Below are 21,246 nucleotides of genomic sequence, written 5' to 3'. Positions count from 1 at the left end.
GTGAGGGGCAGCTCCTCTGGATGCAGTGGCAGGTGGGGTCAGCTGGCAGAGGAGTGAATGGGAGGGCATGGGAACCAGGTTACCTCCCGGCTCTGGCATGCAGCTCAGCAGCCAAGCACAGTGCCACCCTGCCACCCACCAGCACTTTCATTCAAATGTGGAATCTGAACAATAGCTTTCTGGGCTCCACAAACAGAATTGTAACTGGAAAACGTAACATCCTTCTGATTCAGGGCCAGCCTTGGGAAACCAAACGGTGCCAAGAAAGCTGCATAATTAGCAAGTGGCTTTCACTGCTTTTGGTGGCATCAGTTTTTAAGGTCAGGTTTGAAGCTATGGATTATGGTCTGCCAGGGCCTGCGCTGTCAAGGGAAACGTAAGACCATCTGCTTTTGAAAAGTTTCAGTAATGCCTCGGTTGATTCAGGAGCCACCAACTGTGGCTGGCAGCCGTGTGCTCGAGGGCAGTCCAGCCCATGGAAGCCAAAGGGGAAGCCTCAAAAGTAAACAGGTTTTGAAAAGTTATTTTTATTTTATAAGTCAAATACGTATATATATATTTAAAATTCAGGTGATACTACACTAGTCCCTTATTATTCATAGTCTTAATAGAAAATACCAGGCCTGTGAGTCCCAAGAACATTTGGGGAGGTCATTTTACTTTGTACAACCTGTACCACACTTTTGTCTTTTGTTTTCATTACATTTTGGTAACTACAGAATTTCCAGGACTCATTCTGGATAGTCCCAAGAGATGGACATATAATTAACAATGCTCCATATAAAACACAAGTTATATAGACCATCACACTTTAATTACTCTCAGAATCCAACCCTAATGTAATAGGCATCAGGTTTCTCCTGGAGCAAAGCACACCAGTCTCGTGCTATCTGAGTCCTAGAGATCTCTCTGATACTTTGGTACAGTCCTGTCACTGCACCAAGATACTGCACTGCGATAAATGAATCAGATGATGCAATTAGGAAGCAGGTTCTTCGGGTTACCCTGTAATCACTTGGCCACGTCACAGGCTTCGTCCAGGCTCCTTTGCTTTCTGACACGGCAGGCCCAGGATGCTGGGGGAGAACAGCCCATGCCAATCAGGGCTCCCAGCTCATTGTCTGTATCGTAATTACCTCCTTGAACCATGAGGCAGAGAGGTCACATCCTGCCGATGCCACAATACATTAAACCAAATAACACCCTCTAGAATCCCCCTTTAACCATAATGGAAATGCTGAATCTCTACACACATGATCCTGATAAAAGCTGTTGTAAATCAACTGACTTCGAAGCTTTTTGACTGGAGGGAGATTACTGTAGACGACAAACTGGAGACTGAGTGTTACACAGGGTGGTGTCTGATGGGAGGGCTGCTTCCTCTCTCCTACCCGCTGTGCTCACTGTCACTAGTGCTGTTCAGGCCTGAGGGCCACAGGAGAAAAGGCATGGAGAAGGTTCAGAGAAGAACCGCAAGGCTCAAGGAAAGGTTGCAGAAAAGGTAATAGGACTGGAATTTTTCAATAGGGAGAAGAGTTGAATTTTATAAGCACCCTGGGAGCAAGCAAATAGCCCAGTTAATATATTTTGCCACTGAAAAAGGACCAGAGAAAATGAACTTAAATTACAGCATGCACATTTAAGTTAGAAATAAACAGTTTTACCAGACAATAAAGGTAATTTATTACCTTTAATCACTTGGAATCAGCCGCCAGGGGGCTTCTGAAGTTTTTATTTTTAATTGTATTGTAATTATTTTTAAATAAGGTGCATTCCTATTTCTTGCCTTAATACACAATTCTTTTGAAGAATGAGGTCAGGTGGTAATTATCCTTTAAAAATATCCTCTTTGGGCTCTCTCAGTATTAATATGCTGGTCTTCTTTCTTTTGTTTTTCTATGAAACATTATAAACTTTCAGATCAGTTGGGTTCAGTCCGTGCCACCTAATGCACAGGTGACAGCAGCATGGCTATTAGTGATGGCAACACCATCCACGTTCAGTTGGGAGACCCCAGAACACAAGGCAGAGAGAGTTCATGAAACAAGGGAGGCCAGGCAAGGCCCTGGTGGAGAGAAACAGGACAGAGGAGGAAGGTAACTGATTCAATTATGATTCCCTTACACAGCCTGGAAAAGAGAGAACGAACACAGCAAGTCTCAACTAAATTAAACAAATCAAAGGTGTCTGGGAGGTGAGAGTTGTTTGAGCTCAGGACAAGTGAGCACAGCCAACCTCAGAGCCTTCCTCAGTCTCGGTAGGGATGAGCCGAGCGGTGACACCCCTCCTTCCCAGTGTCTTGGCCACCAACTGAGAACCAGGCTGTTCGCCATGGCTCTCTGAACTCACTTTCTCCATCTGTACAAGAAGACATGCTCTGTGCCAAATCCCCACAGATTACAAAAGCTAATGAGAAAACAGGTCAAAGTTCCCTGAGGTTGCTGGAAGACAGACTCCGAGGAACCATGACACTTACAGGTTTTTTTTAATTGTTTTTTCAGGATGCATTGGTTTCTATCCCTGTTTTTACAACAATGTGCTGAAATTCCACACAAGGAAAACACCCTGACTGGTCAGTCAGGCTCTGAGGACTGCCTGACACTAGGTCAGGCGACGGAGGCCCACGTGGCCCCGGGGCCCCCGACTTCACAGTCCTGAGGGTCAAAGGGCCCAGAGCTGCTGCACAGGGAGGGTTCAAGGCAGGCAGCCTCACACCAAAAGAAAACTTACAAAAGTCTTAGTTAGTTTTGTTGCTTTAACCATTTTTCTGGGGTTTAGTTTTGTTTTTCTTGAGTGTTTTATTTTTCCTCTAGTAAAGAGCTAAAAATTTATTTTTTAATGTTTTTCTATGTTAATTGATTCCTCCTCTCATCCATAAGATCTTCATTTCTAAAAACTTTCTTTTCATGTTGAAATACAAAATGCTGTTTTTAAAAAGTTTGTTGTCCAAATGTTGTTCTCGGGAATATGGAATATATGGCACACCGATCAAGTAAATCGCAACTCTCTCCCTGCCCGCCCCAAGCATGCAGAAAAGCCCCCCTACGCTGGCATTTTTGAGATAAAATGTAAATACACAATTATTTTTAAAGGTTCCAGTTGTTCTTTTGTTTATATTCCCCCCCACCCCGCCTTTTATTCTTTGACTAAAAGAAATGATTCCCAGCATCTCCTTTAAGGATTTTTCTCTTCATCAAAGCCCAGCACGTACCAGCGATGAATCTTTTATAAAGCATTCGATCCTTCTCAGACAAATTCTCTCACTGGAGATTAGCTGTTCAAAAAGATGCAGCATTGCTTTTTCAAGGCTGGGAAGGTGCCGAAGCCACAGGCAGACTATAGCTGACGTGGGGAGAGAAATCTTCTTCCTTTCAGTAAGAAATAAACAAAATTTTAAACAGAAATGGATTACTGAAAAAAGATTAAGAAAGTTCAAAATGCAATTGCTAATCCAATTTGTGAAACAACTTCTCATCGTGGTCAAAGCAGCAGTTAATATTTATAGCATCAATGAATATTTACCAAGTACTCATTTGCAAAATAATGTGAATATGCTTCCACTTCAACTCACCTTAAGAAATCAGAGAAATGCTCAGGAAAAAAAAAATTGCCTTCAAAAAGGATAAGCAAATATACACTGATAGAAGAAAAACAGAGTGATAAAAAATGAGATGGAAAAAGGCCTTGTGATATCCAGTCCCTAACTTAAGAAATAGTTATGTTTGAAATTGCATCACAGTGGTTCAAAGTATAGAATCGGACCTAAGTTTCAGTCTCAGAGCCATCACCTACTAATTGTATGACCTTGGGAAAGTTACTTAACCTCTAAACCCGTTTATTCATCTGTAAAATGGACCTGCCTCCTTCATAGTGTTGTTGAGAGGATAAAATGCAATTAACATACAGTGATTAGCACAGTGTTTGGCACATAGTAAATATTCAATAACTATATGTGTAAATCTGTTGCTTGAAAGTTAAATATTTTTATTAACAATTTCATATATGGTGGTTATGGCCTAGTTGACAGACACATAGTGGATTTTAAGTATGACACTCTAAACACACAACCCTTTGGTGCAGGTACGTTTCTATAGGAGAGTGTATTTGGAGGTCCGTCTGTGTCACTGAATTGGGGCTCCACTACCCCTCCTGCGAGGGGGCACATGTCTAACTCTGAGCCTGCGGTGGTGGCTCTGGGACTCCTGCGCATCCGAGACAGCAGGGTGCTTCCAAGGCTCTGCCACAGGTGCTTACTGCTATTAGTGAGGAAGACCAGAGCTGCGGCAAAGGCTCTCCAACACCCAGCAACCCCTTTGGTGCCTGTCCCTTCACCACAACTCCTGGGCCACTTCTCTGAAGGGCTGGTGTGAGACCTAAGGACTGGGTCCAGGGGCAGGAACGGACAGAGTAGGGGCGGACGGGGATGCAGTTGCCAATAGTTTTGCTTTTTCTCCTCACTCAGCGTAACTCCTGCAGACCTTGTCCTGGATTGACCCCGGAGCAAGAGGAATAGCTGAGGAAGCTGAGGAATGGGGGGCTGTGGAGAAGCTGGCAAGATGAGGGTGGGGCACATCCACCTCAGAGCCTTCTTCTGGCCTCACGTTTGCACCCTGTCTAGGACCCCTAGCAGAGTCCCTCCCCCCATCTAGCCACCTGCTGCACCTGGCAAAGAACTGCCATGGTGCCCACACCCCCTCAGTGCCGGATGTAACATTTACTCAGATGAAAAGCTGGAAAGATTTGTGGAGGATTTACTAAGAGCTCAGCTTGGGGGTGTGGATTTGAAATGTTTGAGGCACAACCAAGCAGAGATATTAATAGGTCCTTGAAGATCCAAGTTGGAAGTTCTGGGACAGGTCTGGGCTGAAGGTATACACTCAGGGCTGTCAGCTGGCAGGGAAGGTGCTGAGAATGGATGAGAACTCCGAGGAAGGGAGTGCTAAGTGGGGAGAGGAGAGGGCCGGAGTCCCTGGGAACACAGTGCACAGGCAGCAGGTGGCAGGCCTGCGAGGAGGAAGAACTGCAGACAGCAGGAGGCACACAAGCAGAGCATGAGAAGACACGGGACCTGAGAAGGAAGGGCTCAGCTGGACCAACACTGCAGACAGACTGAGGAGATGAGAGTGAACCACACATGCTGCGGGAGTAGGCCCAAGATGGAACTAGAAGGCAGAGTGAAAGGAAGTGAAGCCGGGACTACAGACAGGTCTTCAGAGGAATGGCTGTGAAGGGCCTGATGCCAAGAGGTAGCCCAGAGGTGGCTGCCCTGTGTGCTCCGGAAAGGTGGTGTTTAAGCCCACATGGCTGGCTGCTGCAGGGGCAGGGGGCAGAGGAGTGGGAGAGGCTGAAGGAATAGGAGCTGCCATTTATTAAGGGTGCACCTGGAGTGATGCTAAGCATTTTACTTGTACTTTAATCCTCATAACAGCCCTACAGAACAGGTACCATTATTATCCCCTTACTGTATAGACAAGACAACCAAGGTGAGGTTGGAGAGAACCAAGGTCTCACAGCTGGTAAGATCTGAAGCCAGGTGGTCTCTCCACTTCCCAAGGCAGGAGAGTGCAGGAACACATGGTCTCAGGAAAAGGGTGCAGTGAGATGGGCCTGGGCATGGCAGGGACAGCGATGGCTCTATTGGACGAGCCAGATGCCTGCAGCTTGTGCTCACACCCTTCAGTGGGTGGGTGGGTCCAGGCTGTCAGCCAATCTTAGTCACATTAATGGACCCCTGGAAGGGATTTCTGTCCAGCTATTAAGGGGAAGCAGAACACCCCTTGGGAGTGGGGGAGCGTGCTCACAGCTTCCACCATGGAGAACCTGGCTGCTCAGTGGCTCCTCCCTTCTCATATAGCAGTGCTGTCTTCTGACCTGATTTCATCACACCTTACCTTTTTTCAGGATCCATATAAAATAAACATGTACATCATTAGAAAAGTGTTTCACTTCTGTGAAAGTTCCTCAGTCATCAGCATATCCTAATGCCCCTAACAGCCATAATGTAGTGTGTGCCATTTATCCCATCAGCTCACAGTGACAAGAGATGTGCTGTAGCTCTAGGTGCAAATAAATACGGACAAATACAAAAACAATTGTATCATGCAAACTGGTAGCTCCAGCAAATATGTGAATTAGAAGGTACTGCATGGTTACACAATCACATAAGAGTTACACTCAAGTCAGTCAGTGCATGATGTTTCTGTTCTAGCCTCAGGAACAGTTTGAAAAATGTGTATATTAACGGTGTTTTTTTATTAGAGCCTTGATTCAGAGCGCACTCGACTAATATCTGTGAACCATTAAATTTATGGACCCATGTTTAATATTTGAATAGTCTATTATTGATTAAATCTATTTTGTCCCAAAACACCAGTGACTTAATTCTTTATAGTCTCTCTTGAATGAAGAAATCACCAAGGCAGTATGATCTTAATATGCTTGCACAACAGAATTTGGTTGGCCCAACTCATTTGTACTATATAAACTGCTCTTTATGTGCACCAGGTTGATTTTGAAATAAAATAGGCAAATCACAGAAAAAGAAATGCAAATGGCCTATAAAAATATGGAGATCTTCGACCTTATTAATAGTAAAGAACGGCAAACACATCAACGCCGTATCATTTTCACCCTCACACTGCAAATGCTGAGGGAAGTGGTGACACCCAATGCTGAAGGGTGTTCTCACAGGTGGGGCAGGGAGTGGCCTCCTAATTCTGAGAAAATGTAACAAAATGCAAAACACACACATCCCTTGTCTTAATAACTGTACTTTTGTGACTCTGCCTGGAAGAAATAGAAGCATCAGCTTGAGGACATTTATTACAGCAACATCCCAAAGACGAAATTAGAAACAACTGCAATGTGCATCGGGGGGATAGCAGACCATTCATCCATATCCATTCATGTTATGGGACATGTTCCTATTTTTTAAAAAAGAGCTGGATCTATATCCTGTGAAGGATATCTAAGATATGTTGGTTAAAAAAACATGTTCTGGAGTGATGTATATGGTGTGATGCTGTTTTTTATTTTTTTCAAAGCTACTTTAAAAAGAGAGAAAATTGCTTTATATAGATTTCTATATGTTTACAAAAGTATACGATGTGGTTACCAGAAGTACCAAAGGTTGATAAGGAGGAGATAATTAACACTTTCTGTACATACCCCTGTATTATATTGTTTGGCATAAAATAAATATATGTTCTGTGGAAATTTTAAAGAGCCAATAAAGTTAACAAAATGTTTTTAAGGACACTGACAATTTCATTCTGTTCAACATGTGTTAGTCATAGAAGCTCTAAGGTTGTCCTTTCTCTGCTCTGTATTTGTTCCATCCATCCTGTCTGGAATTGATCAAAATGATGAATCCAAGGAAAACAGGATAAGATAAAAACTTGGCTCCCCAAATTCCTACCTAATAATCACAAGGAGTTTTCTGTATTATAGATATGTTTAAGGAAATTGGTAGGGCACTTAAGGCTTATGTGTAATACATCATAACTTTCCCCTTTAAAATAATGAGGAATAGGCTCCTAGTCAGCACTTTCACATAGAACATCTGATTTTTAGTGACAATTTTTGACATGAAGCAGGAGAACCCTGGACAGGACCCTTTTCACTTTTTAATACCGCTTGCAATTAGACTCTTCCAGATAGATGCCACCTTGATATTTAGAAAAATTTCTCCCAAATGCTCAATTTAGTGAGGCAGTTATTTGTCCCCATCGTCTTCAGAAAAAGTTACTAATAGTATGTAAAAAAAATTGGCTGCTTATGAAATAGTTTTGGCTTCAAATGTTTTTTGTAGCTACAATAAAAAAACAGAATGCAAAATTAAATTATTCACAAGAAAAGTTCCAGGTGCCTGTCTGCGGGAATGTGCTCTACACCTGTCTGAGTGGCAGAGGGGAGGCCCGGATGTCCTCAGCCACAACAAAGGCGTGCACGCAACACTCTGTCCATATTTCCAGACCAGAAAGTGATTGAAGGTTGTTTGTACTGCCAGAGAAACCCACAGAAACTGGGACCAAGTTTTCTGGAGAATTGCTTAAATCCAAGAAACTGGAAAGAATACTCTCTATTACATCCTAAAGGTGTATTTACATGATAATCTGATCTAAGAAATATATCAAAATTGAGAAAATAGTACCATCATTATCATTTGTATGTGCAGAGAATCCCACTTATCAAAGCACAGTGCAAAAACCACCAAGCAGAAGAAATGTCCAAATGTACTAGAATTTCTAACTATTACAAAGCACTATTAGCAGATCTTTATTTGAAAAGTAAACTTTTTCAATGACTAATTTTGTGACTATATCTTATTAAGTTAAGAAAAAAGGGGAGATGTCAGGACGTCTCAATCAGTGGATAAATAGAAATGGGAACTTTAGTTACTACTAATTCTTTGCTAGCTTTCTGTCCTTGGTATTATACCAACCCTTCTTCACTTAAACTTTCAACTATATTATTTCATAACATTTAAAGCCTGATTTTTCTCAACAAAGTCCTAGCAAACAGAATCCAACAGCATATCAAAAAAATAATTCACCATGATCAAGTGGGTTTCATCACAGAGATGCAAGGATGGTTCAATATATGCAAGTTAATAAACGTGATTCACCACATAAACAGAATTAAATACAAAAATCATATGATCATCTCAATAGATGTAGGAAAAGCATTAGATAAAATCCAGCACCCCTTCATGATAAAAACTCTTTTTTGCCATGGCATTAGCCATGGCATCAGCCTAGCTCACAGCAACCTCAAACTCCTGGGCTCAGGCGATCTTCTTGCCTCAGCCTCCCAAGTAGCTGGGACTACAGGCATGCACCACCACACCCAGCTAATTTTTACTGTTTTTACTAGACATGGGATCTCACTCTTGCTCAGGCTGGTCTCAAACTCCTGCGCTCAAGTGATTCTCCCACCTTGGCTCCCAGAGTGCTGGGATTACAGGTGTGAGCCACCATACCCGGCCCTTGATAAAAACTCTTAACAAACAAGGCACAGAAAGAACATACCTCAAAATTATAAAAGCCGTATATGATAAACCCACAGCCAACATCATCCTGAATGCAGTAAAGTTGAAAGCATTTCCCTTAAGAACTGGAACAAGACAAGGATGCCCACTTTTACCACTTCTATTCAACATAGTACAGGAATTCTAGCTAGAGCAATCAGGCAAGGGAAGGAAATAAAGGGCATACAAATTGGAAAAGAGGAGGTCAAAATATCCCTGTTTGCTGATGATATGATCTTACATCTGGAAAACCCTAAAGACTCCTCCAAAAGAATCCTAGAATTAATAAATAAATTCAGTAAAGTCTCAGGTTATAAAATTAATGTACATAAATCAGTAGCATTTCTATACACTAATAACAGACAAGCTGAGAAACAAATCAAGAACTCAATATCATTTACAATAGCTGCAAAGAAAATAAAATATCTGGAAATATAGTTAACCAAGGAAGTGAAAAATCTCTACCAGGAGAACTACAAAACTTTGATGAAAGAAATCACTGATAACACAAATGGAAAAACATCCCATGCTCATGGATTGGAAGAATCAGTACTGTTAAAATGTCCATTCTGCCCAAAGTGATACACTGATTCAATGCAATTCCCATCAAAATAGGTCATTTTTCACAGAATTAGAAAAAATAATCCTAAATTTCATATGGAATCAAAGAACTTAAATAGCCAAAGCAATCCTAAGCAAAAAGAACAAATCTGGAGGCATTATATTACCCAGCTTCAAATTATACTACAAGTCTATGGTAATCAAAACAGCATGGTACTGGCATAAAAGTAGACACATAGATCAATAGAACAGGATAGAGAATCCATAAATAAAACCACACACCTACAACCAACTGATCTTCAACAAAGCAGACAAAAACATACACTGGGGAAAGAACACTCTATTTGATAAATGGTACTGGGAAAATTCAGTAGCCAAATGTAGAAGAATAAACTGGATCCCTCTTACTGTACACAAAAATTAACAAAAGATAGATTAAAGACTTAAATGTAAGACCTGACACCATAAAAATTCTACAGGAAAATGTAGGAAAAACTCTTCTGGACATTGGTCTAGGTAAAGAATTTATGATGAAGACCCCAAAAGCAAATACAACAAAAATAAAAATAAATACATGAGACTTAATTAAGCTAAAAAGTTGCTGCACAGCAAAAGAAATAACCAACAGAGTAAACAGACAACCTATAGAATGGGAGAAAATATTTGCAAACTATACATCCAACAAAGGACTAATATCCAGATTCTACAAGGAACTCAAACAAATCAGCAAGAAAAAAACCAAATAACCCCATTAAAAAGTGGGCAAAAGACATGAACATTTTTCAAAATTAGATATACAAATGGCCAAAAAACATGAAAAAATGCTCAACATCACTTATCATCTGGGAAATGCAAATTAAAACCACGATGAGATACCGCCTTACCTGTCAGAATGGCCATTATAAAAAGTCAAAAAACAACAGATGTTGACATGGATGCAGTGAACAGGGAATATTTATACACTATTGGTGGGAATGTAGATCAGTACAACCTCTATGGAAAACAGTATGGAGATTCCTCCAAGAACTAAAAGTAGACCTACGATCTGATCCAGCAATCCCACTACCCAAATGAAAAGAAGTCATTATATCAAAAAGACACATGCACTTGTATATTTATTACAGCACAATTCACAATTGCAAAGATATGGAATCAACCTAAGTGCCCATCAACTGATAAGTGAATAAAGAGAATGTGGTATATGGAATACTACTCAGCCATAAAAAGAATGAAATAATGTCTTTCACAGCAACTTGGATGGAACTGGAAGCCATAATCCTAAGTGAAATACTTCAGGAATGGAAAAACAAATACCACATGTACTCTCTTATAAGTGGGAACTAAACAATGGGTATACATGTTCATACAAAGTGGCATAATAGACTCTGGAGACTCAGAAGCGAGGAGAGGATGGGAGGCAGGTGAGGGACCAAAACTCACCTATCGGGTACAATTTGTACTATTCGTGTGATGGGTACACCCAAAGCCCTGACTTCACCACCATACAATTCATACATGCATCAAAAACCACCTTCACCCCCTAAATCCATTGAAATGAAAAAATAAAGCCTGATTTTTCTTATCTGAGTTTAAAAAACACAAAACCAGAAGCCTAGATGTGGCTCAGCCTTTTCTTATAATTTAGTTTCTGAGAATCAGAGTCTCATTTCCTAATTTATGAAATGGGTGTAGCAATAATGAGGGTATTTTAAATAATCCATGGCTCCTCATATTAATTCCAGTTAACACTACTTTTGGTAAGTTGATATGCAAGAGCACACCAGGTGAGAAAACAACTCACCAGTAAATTACTCAAGGAGTATAAATTAGGTTCCTCTCATAGGACAATGAATTCATTTCTTATTAAGCATCTTTGGCAGCCATATTAACTCTTTTAGCAATGGGAATTTAGCTTACAGCTGGCCTCAGTTTAGTGATCCTTTTATTAGGAGGAAAATGTATGAGCTTGATAAAAACTAATACTAAACAGTATCAGAAATAATATAATTATTAAAGTCAATAATGACAATAGCAACATGCTAATAGTTATTGAGTACTCCAGGTAGCAGGCACTGTGCTAAGAATATTACAGGTATTAGATCCATTTAAATCTTAGGGTAAACATACATCTAGTTTGCCTGGGCCAGGTTTATGTGTGGTATCCCACTGTAATTATAAAAGGAATCCCCTTTAACACTCAAAAGTGTTGGGATCTAGATTATAAGTTATATGATCACCCTATTTAACACTCAGAGCTATCCCATGAAGTTAGTTGGTTGGTCAATCATTCCTACTACTATGAGTCGTTTTCTATTCACAGAACACTTCTTACACCAACTCTGTGGGGCTTTTTTCCTCCACACCAACCAATCCTTCAACTCTCTGGACACCAACTGGGTGTCCAGTGATTCAATTGAACTCTGACGCTAACTACCTAGAGTTAGCACAGACCACACAGGTTAAGGGGTCAGTCCCACAAGACTGCCCCCACTTCAGATGCCAATCACAAGTTTGGGCCTCCCATTCTTCTGACCGACCAACTGGAAATCGGAGGCTCCCACAATCCCCTCCTCAGTTTGATAATTTGCTAGAATGGCTCAAAGAACTAGGTAAGACACTTTACTTACTCTTACCAGTTTATTCTAAAGGATACAAACAAGTCAGATACAGCCAAATGAAGAGATGCATAAGGCCAGGTATGGAGGAAGGGGCTTAGGGTTTCCATGCCCTCTCCAGGTACACCATCCTCCCAGCACCTTGCTATGAATACCAACCCAGAAGCTCTTTGAAACCCATAGTTTAGGGGTTTTCATGGAGGCCTCATCATGTAGGAACAGTTGATCAAATCACTGAGCACTGTTGATTAGGTCAAACTCGGGGGCGGGGCTGGGAAGGCTGAAAGTTCCAATGCTTTATTCAGATGGTTGGTTCCTCTGGCTATCAGCCCCCACCCTGAAGCCATCTGGGGGCTCACCAAGAGTCACCTCATTAGCTTAAACTCAGGTGAGGTGGAAAAGGACTTGTTACAAATAATAAAAAATGCTCCTCTCACCCCTATCACTCAAGAAATTCCAAGGGTTTTAGAAGCTTAGATGAAGACCAAATATATATTTCTTATATGTCACAATATCACCATCATACATTCATTCTTTCTTTCATTTGTTCATTGGCTCATTCATTTGGGCACGTAGAAAAAATTTTCTATCCAGTTTTCAAATTTCTCAATATTTTTGAAGCAATGAATTTGGGTGAACTCACAGGACAAAGTCATGCTGAATTACTTACACTCCAGACTTACAAAAGGACCTCAGCAGCCCTCCCAGGAAGGTTTTATGCAATCTGCAGCCTGCAGGTGGCTATGACAGCAACCCCAGAGACAGACATGAGAAGTTAGATTTGACATTTAGGCCAAGAAATTAAAAGGTTCCTTTAGGTTATCTAAACCACAGAGAGGGGCAAGCATCTGCTGTTTAAAAGAAGACAGGCAGCCCATTTCTGAAAGTACATGACTGCATTTGGAAGCCAAGGCCGAAGACACCCAGCCAATTACAAAACAGATGAAATTCCACTGGTGTATTGCGGTAAGCAAATAGTTGGAAGGCTAAACACAGGGCAGGGCACATCGGTCAAAGAAAGTATGTGGTTTCTAAATGACCACGCAGCACATTTGGGGAACTGTTCAAGGAGCTGAGGGGAGGGGGCGTTGGGCGTGGGGTGGTAATTTGCTCTGATTGATTGGATCAGCCTCCCTGTGTCAACATGTGGCTGGGATGTTCTGTCTATGGGAAAGTATCCATGGAAAGCCTCCAGCTCTTACGCCACTGCTTGGGGAACTTGCTGAGCTGAAGCCATAGGAATTGGACACGCTGAAGACCACCCAGCATTTCTGGACAGTCTGTCCCCTATGGATTAGCAGACATAACTTTCCAAACCAAATAAATTTTATTAGTTGTTGAGGGAGAACGTGCTATCACAAGTAAAATAAAAAGCAAAGGAGTGTGGGCCTGCTTGTGGAGCAGCTGCCCTCAGCTTCCCTCTGAGCACTGCTTTGGAACAGGAGTGGCTGTGCTCTGAGCACGTCGCCTCCCTGCCAGTAATTTCCGAAACAGATTTTGGGGTTTCATAGAGGATGAGGGGCGTTCTCCTCCCATTTCCCTTCCATTCTTGTTGATAAAGTTAAGACTGGACACAGGCTGCTAAGACCATATTCTTCTGTGAAATATATTCCTATATAAATCAGAAATGGAGCACCATGGTGAAAGGCAAAGAGCATCGTACTTAAAAGTAAACATTTTGAGAAATTGCTGTGGAGAGTGAAAAATGAAAGTTGGTGGGGTAAGCCATGAGAATCTGAAGGGCGTGCTCAGCTAAATGGTGTAAAGGGCACATGTGTGTGAAGCACACTTAGCACATTATATAAACTTTTATATTGGTTATTACCCAATACCTCACATAAATAACAAAGATAACTGGCCAGACTCCTCACGAAATTCACTTTACTTACTGTGTAAAATTTGACAGAGGGTTTGGAGTAGGTAGAAAACAGGACTTTTTATTTTTTAACTATGAAAATTATGTTTTGACCTTTCTTCAAAACACCAAATGATAACTTTCTAAATCTTACTTTAACAAAGTCCTGGATTTTAGCCTTTCATATAAAATTAAATTAAAATAGTCTAATTTATAAGAGATCTATCAAAAATGGAAATACTCTACTGGGAACCACTTCCTCTGTACTAACTAACTATAAGAATAACAGTGGTTTTGAGCTTTTTCATTTTCCAAATGCAATGATATAATACAAATCCATTTGGAGTTGAAGGAGAAGACCCATTTATGACAGCCAAAAAATTCAAAACAAAAATATAACAAAAGCTTAGGAGTAAGAAATGTGTAAAACCTATGTGTGAAAAATATATAAAACACTCCTTTCAGATCACAAAAGTAAACTTAAACAAATAGACACATGTTCTTAGACAGGTGGACAGAAAGCTTTAATGTCATAAAAATGCTAGCTCTCCCTAAGTTAGTCTATATACTTAACATGCAAAAACGGAACCAAAACAAAACCCTGAAAAAGAAAAGAAATGAGAGGAAACTAGCCTATTTTGTAATAAGCATATTAGATTCTACCACTAAAACAAAATGATACTAGTGCATGAATACATAATAAGCCAAAGAACCAGAATAGAAAATAATAAAATAGGCCCAATTGCATATAGAAATTGATATATGATTATGGAGTGACTTAAACCTTCAGGGGAGGGGGTGGCATGCACCCTTTATTACACTCAAGATGGTTGAAATGCTGTACAATCTGAGAGTGGGAGAAGACAGCACTATTATTTTTTATTTTTTTTACGGATAGGGTCTCGCTCTGTCACCCAGGCTGGGGAGCAGTTGTGCAATCACAGCTCACTGCAACATCAAACTCCTAGGCTCAAATGATCTTCCCACCTCAGCTTCCCAAGTAGCTGGGATTATAGGCATATGCCACAATGCCTGATCACAACTCTATTATTTCAACAAATAATTTACAAAACAAAAACAAAGAAGGATTAGGAACCTGTAGATTGAAAGAGACTTAAAAGATCCTATCCACCAAATGCAATGTGTGGATTTTGAATTGTAAGAAAAATAGTAAAACAATCAGGAGAATTTAAATCCTGACTAGATATGTGAAGATGATAAGGAACTAGTGTCAGTTTTAAGATGTAATGATGGCATTGTAGTCATGTTTTCAAAAATTGCACTCTTTAGTAAAGGGTCTATATATGTAACAGTTCTCCAATTTCTCTCTAAAAGTATGTAAACAACAAAGAATTGAAAGAGATAAACAATATTAACAACATATTTTTAAACCATAGTAGTTTTAACAAATTTAAGGCTCAAAAGTAATAAATATCATTTAAAATCATATCAGCCCTGTACCTTGAATTCAGAATCATGAATGCTTTGAGTCTTATGGAAGACTGAGTGGAATCTGGAAATTACTACACCACAGTGGACTTCGCATGAAGAAAGAAACAGTGCTTTAAAACACTGCAGAGAAAGTATCTCCTAACTTGGAATCTTATTACTATGCAGCAATTCTCAAAGTGGAGTGCATAGAACCCTTTAGGGGTAGGGAGGAGAGGAGAGAACTGAGACCCTTTTAGGGGCTCTGTGAGGTCAAAACTATTTTCATAAAAATACTAAGATGGCATTTACCTTTTTTCTCTCTCATTCTCTTTTTTGGTGTGCTGTTGAATTCAGTTTGCTACTATTTTATTGAGGATTTTTGCATCTATTTTCATAAGGGATATTGGTCTGTAGTTTTGTTTTTCTGTGGTGTCCTTTCCTGGCATTGGTATTAAGGTGCTACTGACTTTGCAGAATGCGCTGAGGAGGATTCCCTACTTCTCGATGTTATGGATCATCCAGAGGCTACATAATGTGTGATTATGTTACTGCTCTGACATGCAATGGAACGCATGTCTGTATATTCTCATGTTCTCAAGAATTTTTTAAGGTAATACATTTAGGATATAAATACGTATATTTTCAGAGAGTAACTTAAGTTTATTCTCTGTTCTTCTATTGTACTCTTACTATCTTTAGTTATACTTGATATAATCTCTGTAACCCCATTAGCATAAAAAATCACTATTTAAAAAATTGTGATATTTTCCCTTGTGCCTACATGGAAACATATTAAGAAATAAATATATTTTGTTGGGTTTTACAGTAATATTTTTAAAATTTTTAGAAAACTTTTCTGAATTTTAAAAGTTTTATCTACATTTTAGATAATTTTACATATAAATACATATGAATATTTTTATGTATACAAATACAATATATATTTTATATTTATATATTTTAATACATATTTTAGATTATTATATAATTTAACAATATTTTAAATTGTTAAATATACTATAAAAATGAAATTTATAGCATATTTTCTTATATTCAAGAATAGATTGTTATATTTAAATAGGAAGATTAAAAGATTTCCTTTTTCATCCCACAGCTGTTTCATCAGGAAAAGATGAAACAGACACATCAGAGAATTCTCTGACTCATGAGATGGAGACATCTATTCCAGAGAAAGTGGGCTAAACTGTAAATAAAAAGCAAAAATATTAGGAAAGTTATTTTTCCCTTGGCTTTACAGATGTTAATGATTTACCTTATTGTGTCTTATGCAACATAATGTGTCAAACACTATTATGGTGCAAGTTAATTGCAGCATCAATTTGAGACCAATCATTTAGAGTCTAAACAAAAAGGAATTAAATAATTTAAATGTGGATGTGATAAATTAGTATCTCATCCACAGAATGAGTACAGTTACACCTTATAACAGAACCTTCTGTGTTGCTTATATTTGTCTGGTATCAGCACCAACTAAGCATAGAAGATCTTTTATGTGAAACTCGGCCACATACACAAGTGATAAGAAATACTTCAAGTATTGAATAATTATTTTGGTTTTTCTTGGAACAACTGGGCACTGATAACTGTTTGCACTGATACTGCAAATATAACAGTGGGTAACACTGCGGATCAAAGGAGGGACTCATCACCATCATATTCTTCACTGCCCACATGCACAGTAAAAACACCGCCAGTTTTACATAAGAATGTTTGATGAACAGTATAAAATATTGATTTTATTAAATTCTCACTCTGGACAACACTTTTTTTTTTTTTTTTTTTGAGACAGAGTCTCACTCTGTTGCTCGGGCTAGAGTGCCGTGGCATCAGCCTCACTCACAGCAACCTCAAACTCCTGGGCTCAAGCGATCCTCCTGCCTCAGCCTCCTGAATAGCTGGGACTACAGGCATGTGCCACTATGCTTGGCTAATTTTTTTCTATATATATTTTTAGCTGTCCAGATCATTTCTTTCTATTTTTTTAGTGGAGACAGGAGTCTCGCTCTTGCTTAGGCTGGTCTCAAACTCCTGACCTTGAGCAATCCACCCACCTCGGCCTCCCAGAGTGTTAGGATTACAGGCGTGAGCCACCGTGCCCGGCCAGGAGAACATTTTTAAAAATAGATTCTGTATGGTGAAAAGGAAAGTATGCATAAAGCCCTTGTGCTTCATCAAAAAACGATGGTCGTCTAGAGAAAAGCGCTCATCCAACTGTTTGAGCTGTGAGCCCACCTGATCACTCTTTTTTCCCCATGGAAATTTACTTGAAAGAATGAATAGCACACAAGCAATGGCTATTCACACTGTGGTATCTGGCACATACTTTCTCAAAAATTAGCAAAGTGACCCAGTCATCTCAAGGAAAACAACTATGTGATAGCATTTGTATCCTATGATAAATTTGAGCTTTTAAGGAGAAATTAAAATCTTGGAAAAACTGTGCCTGCCAACATGAGCTGTTAAGTACCTAAAGCTTTCTAGTACCTAAAGATATTTCTGATGAGATTGGTGGTGATAGCCATGATTGTAAGTTTTGATATTGCATAGTGAAATGTGTCAATATTTGAAAGATCTGCATAACTCAATGAACCAAGATTCCATTGAGCTATTCCCTAATGAACGATGCATAGGCAAAGATCCACCAAAAGTGCAAAACAGACCCACGGGTGTTTTAATGTAACACAGTATGAAAAATTCAGTAATATAATTTCAGATTCCATATTGCAACTAACCTTTAAAAAATGAGCATTTTCAAATTTTGGTGGTATCAAAACAAACATCCACAATTATCTGAGGTAACTATTAGAATATTCCTGCCTTTTCCAACTACATATCTATGTGGGGCCGGATTTTCTTCATATACTTCAACCAAAATAATATATCCTACCAGACTGAATGCAGAAGCAGATATGAGAATCAGCTATCTCATACCAGACAATGCGATTCGCAAAAATGTAAAAATAATGCCACTCTTGTCACATAATATTTTTGCCTTGGAAAAGATCACTATTTTTCATAAAAACATGCTATTTTGTTAACATGTAATTGATTCATTATACTTCTTTCTTTCTCTCTCTCTCTCTTTTTTTTTTTTTTGTCTTGCTCTGTCACCCAGGCTGGGCCTCGTCACAGCTCGCTGCAACCTCAAACTCCTGGGCTCAAGCGATTCTCCTTGCGCAGCCTCCTGAGTAGCTGGGACTACAAGCAGGTACCACCACGCCTGGCTAACTTTTTATTTTTTATAGAGATGAGATCTTGCTCTTGCTCAGGCTGGTCTTGAACTCCTGGCCTCAAGCAATCTTCCTACCTCGGTCTCCCAGAGTGCTAGGATTACAGGTGTGAGCCACTGTGCCCGGCCTGACTTATTATCATTTCTAAATGAAGGAATATTTTTAAAATTTGTTTTAATTTCAAATATGGTAAATATGGATAGGCACAGTCACATTAAAAAAAAGCTCTCGGTATACTCAATAACTTTTAAGCGCTTAAAGAGGTATGGAGGTCAAAATGTTTGAAAACTGCTGTTGTATAGCATTTTCAACACACTGAAGCACTCTAAGAAAAGGAAAAACAAAGTTGGATGATAGGATAAATGAATATCACTTACTGCAAAAATGCCTCATTTACGGCGTCAAAGAACTCAGGCCAGAGGATTTCCTGACGTTCATGTCCATGGTAGGTGAGCAGAGCCTCCACCAGGGGTTCAACATCTGGCAGAGTAACAAGTGGGACACAAACTCGTGACAGGGATGTTACTCGTTCCGGAGCCATTCTACAAAAGAATAAAATAAAATCTTCATGCTGAAAAGGTCAATGACAGGTCACTCGTTTCGCCCCTAACATAAAGAACTACTCTAACACCCATCTATGAACTCTTCTCTTTTAATCAATTCTCTAGGAAGAAACCCTTTAGCTGCCATTCCCATTTCAATATCACTCATTGTCAGGACTTTGGTATAACTATCTACAGACACCTCCAACTTACCATGCCCAAAACAGAACTCTTGAATGCCTTTCCCAAATGTTCTCTTTCCCTAGTGCTCTCTACCTTATTTGCTGAGGCCCAAACCCTGATTCCTCCCTTTCTCCCCATGCCCCTTTCCTGGTCCAGCAGTAAATACTGTCAACTCATCTGACCTCTTCTCAACACCTCCATTACTACCCTCCGACCTATGGCCTCCACCACTGCCAAGCCTGGGTTATGGAGTGGCCTCCTGTCTTCTTGCTCCTGCACTCATTCCTATGGCTTATGATCAGAACAGTTCCAGCAACTCTTTAAAAATTCAGATCAAGTCACCTGTCTGCTCAAAGTCTTGGCATGGCTTCCCACCTCATGCAGAGAACAAGCAAAGTCTTATACTGGCCACCAAGGCCTTCCACTGTGGGCCACCTTCTATTTCATTGGCTTCCTCTCCTTCCACTCCTCCCTTTATCTGTTCTACCTCCGACTGCTCCAAATAAGGTCCTGCTGTTCATTTTGCCTGTGACACATGGCCAGCTCCCTCAATTCACACAGGCCTTAGCTCAAGGATTGCTTTGTGAGGTCTTCCCTGATCATCCCATATCAATGTACTGTCCAACATGTGCGACAATTTAAATTTAAATGAATTAAAATGAAATAAAATTAAAAATCTAGTTCCTCAGTTGCACTAGCCACATTTCAAGTGCTCATTTGAGCTACGTGAGGCCAGTGGCTACAGTGTGAGTGCAAATTCACAGGATGTGTCCATTCCCACGGAAAGCACCACTGGATGGCAGAGCTTCAAGTGCTCTCTCACCCTTGCTCTACTTTCTTCATTGGCACTTTTCACCACCTGACCTGTGAAGTATTTCCTTGTATCTTGCTCATGGTCTGTCTCCTCCTACAGGCACTTTTTTCTGCTTTGCCCACTGCTCTATTCCTTGCACCTCGAGACAACACCTTAACACACACGACATGCTCAAGAACTACAGATTAAATGAATTAGAGGTTAATAAAATGAAAGTTCTGGGTGTAGGCTATTAGACTTTTTTCTAGATATTTTCATATATAATCATAAGTATAGAAATTTGGTCTTGTGTTTTGTGAAACACAAGTGGTACCACAATATAGAACATACAGCTATTCCTATATTTTTTTAAACTTGCTGCCTATTAGAAAATATGTATATTATACTACTTCCATAAAAAAGAATGAAAATATGTATGTTCTGTAATTTAACAATGTATCTATTAATAGGCACTAAGGTTGCTTCTAATGTTTCACTATACCGAGGCTGCAGTGGTATCCTTGCACATCCCTAGCTGTGCCCACATGAGTACTTGCATATTAAATTGTCTTCCAAAAGACTATACCAATTTACCTTCCCAATCCTTGTCAATATTATTGTTTTTATTTTTTGCTAAATTGGTGGACAAAGATTGTTATTCCATTGCTTTAATTTGCATTTTCCTGATAACTTCTGAGACCTAGCAATTGTTACCCACTTGCATTTCCTCTTCAGAGAATTTGTTTTTAAATTAGTTTATGTTTGTCCTATCCATTCATTTAATGAATATTTTTTGATCCCTTATAATAGTCAAAGTTCTATTTGAGGTGATACAGGAGCAAAGATGACAAAGCTTAGTAATGGAGAGAAACAATAAAATGCCAGATGATATTAAGTGTCATGCTGAAAAGTAAAGTACACTGAGAGGTTAAGAAGTGCCAGGAATTTACTGAGACGGTGACATTTGAGCAGAGATGCAAAGGAAAA

The 21,246-nt window shown here is 39.7% G+C and overlaps 1 protein-coding gene across 4 annotated transcripts in view; it reads right to left on the bottom strand.

Moving 5' to 3' along the window:
- Window positions 1-21,246, bottom strand: part of FANCC (FA complementation group C) — a 246,018-nt gene that overhangs the window by 51,861 nt on the left and 172,911 nt on the right. For all 4 annotated transcript variants that reach the window (XR_006737903.1, XR_006737902.1, XM_045563464.1 and 1 more), the window contains 2 exons: window positions 19,119-19,283; window positions 3,212-3,368 (listed from right to left, as the gene is read on the bottom strand). Coding sequence is in view for 2 of the 4 variants with exons in the window: in XM_045563464.1 (XP_045419420.1) it covers window positions 3,212-3,368; window positions 19,119-19,283 (322 nt within the window). In the remaining 2 variants the exon portion in view is untranslated. The remainder of the gene's footprint in view (window positions 1-3,211; window positions 3,369-19,118; window positions 19,284-21,246) is intronic.

Source organism: Lemur catta, chromosome 10 (genome assembly GCF_020740605.2).
Source record: "Lemur catta isolate mLemCat1 chromosome 10, mLemCat1.pri, whole genome shotgun sequence".
NCBI classification, from domain to species: domain Eukaryota; kingdom Metazoa; phylum Chordata; class Mammalia; order Primates; family Lemuridae; genus Lemur; species Lemur catta.
This window is presented reverse-complemented; position numbering and strand designations above follow the sequence as displayed.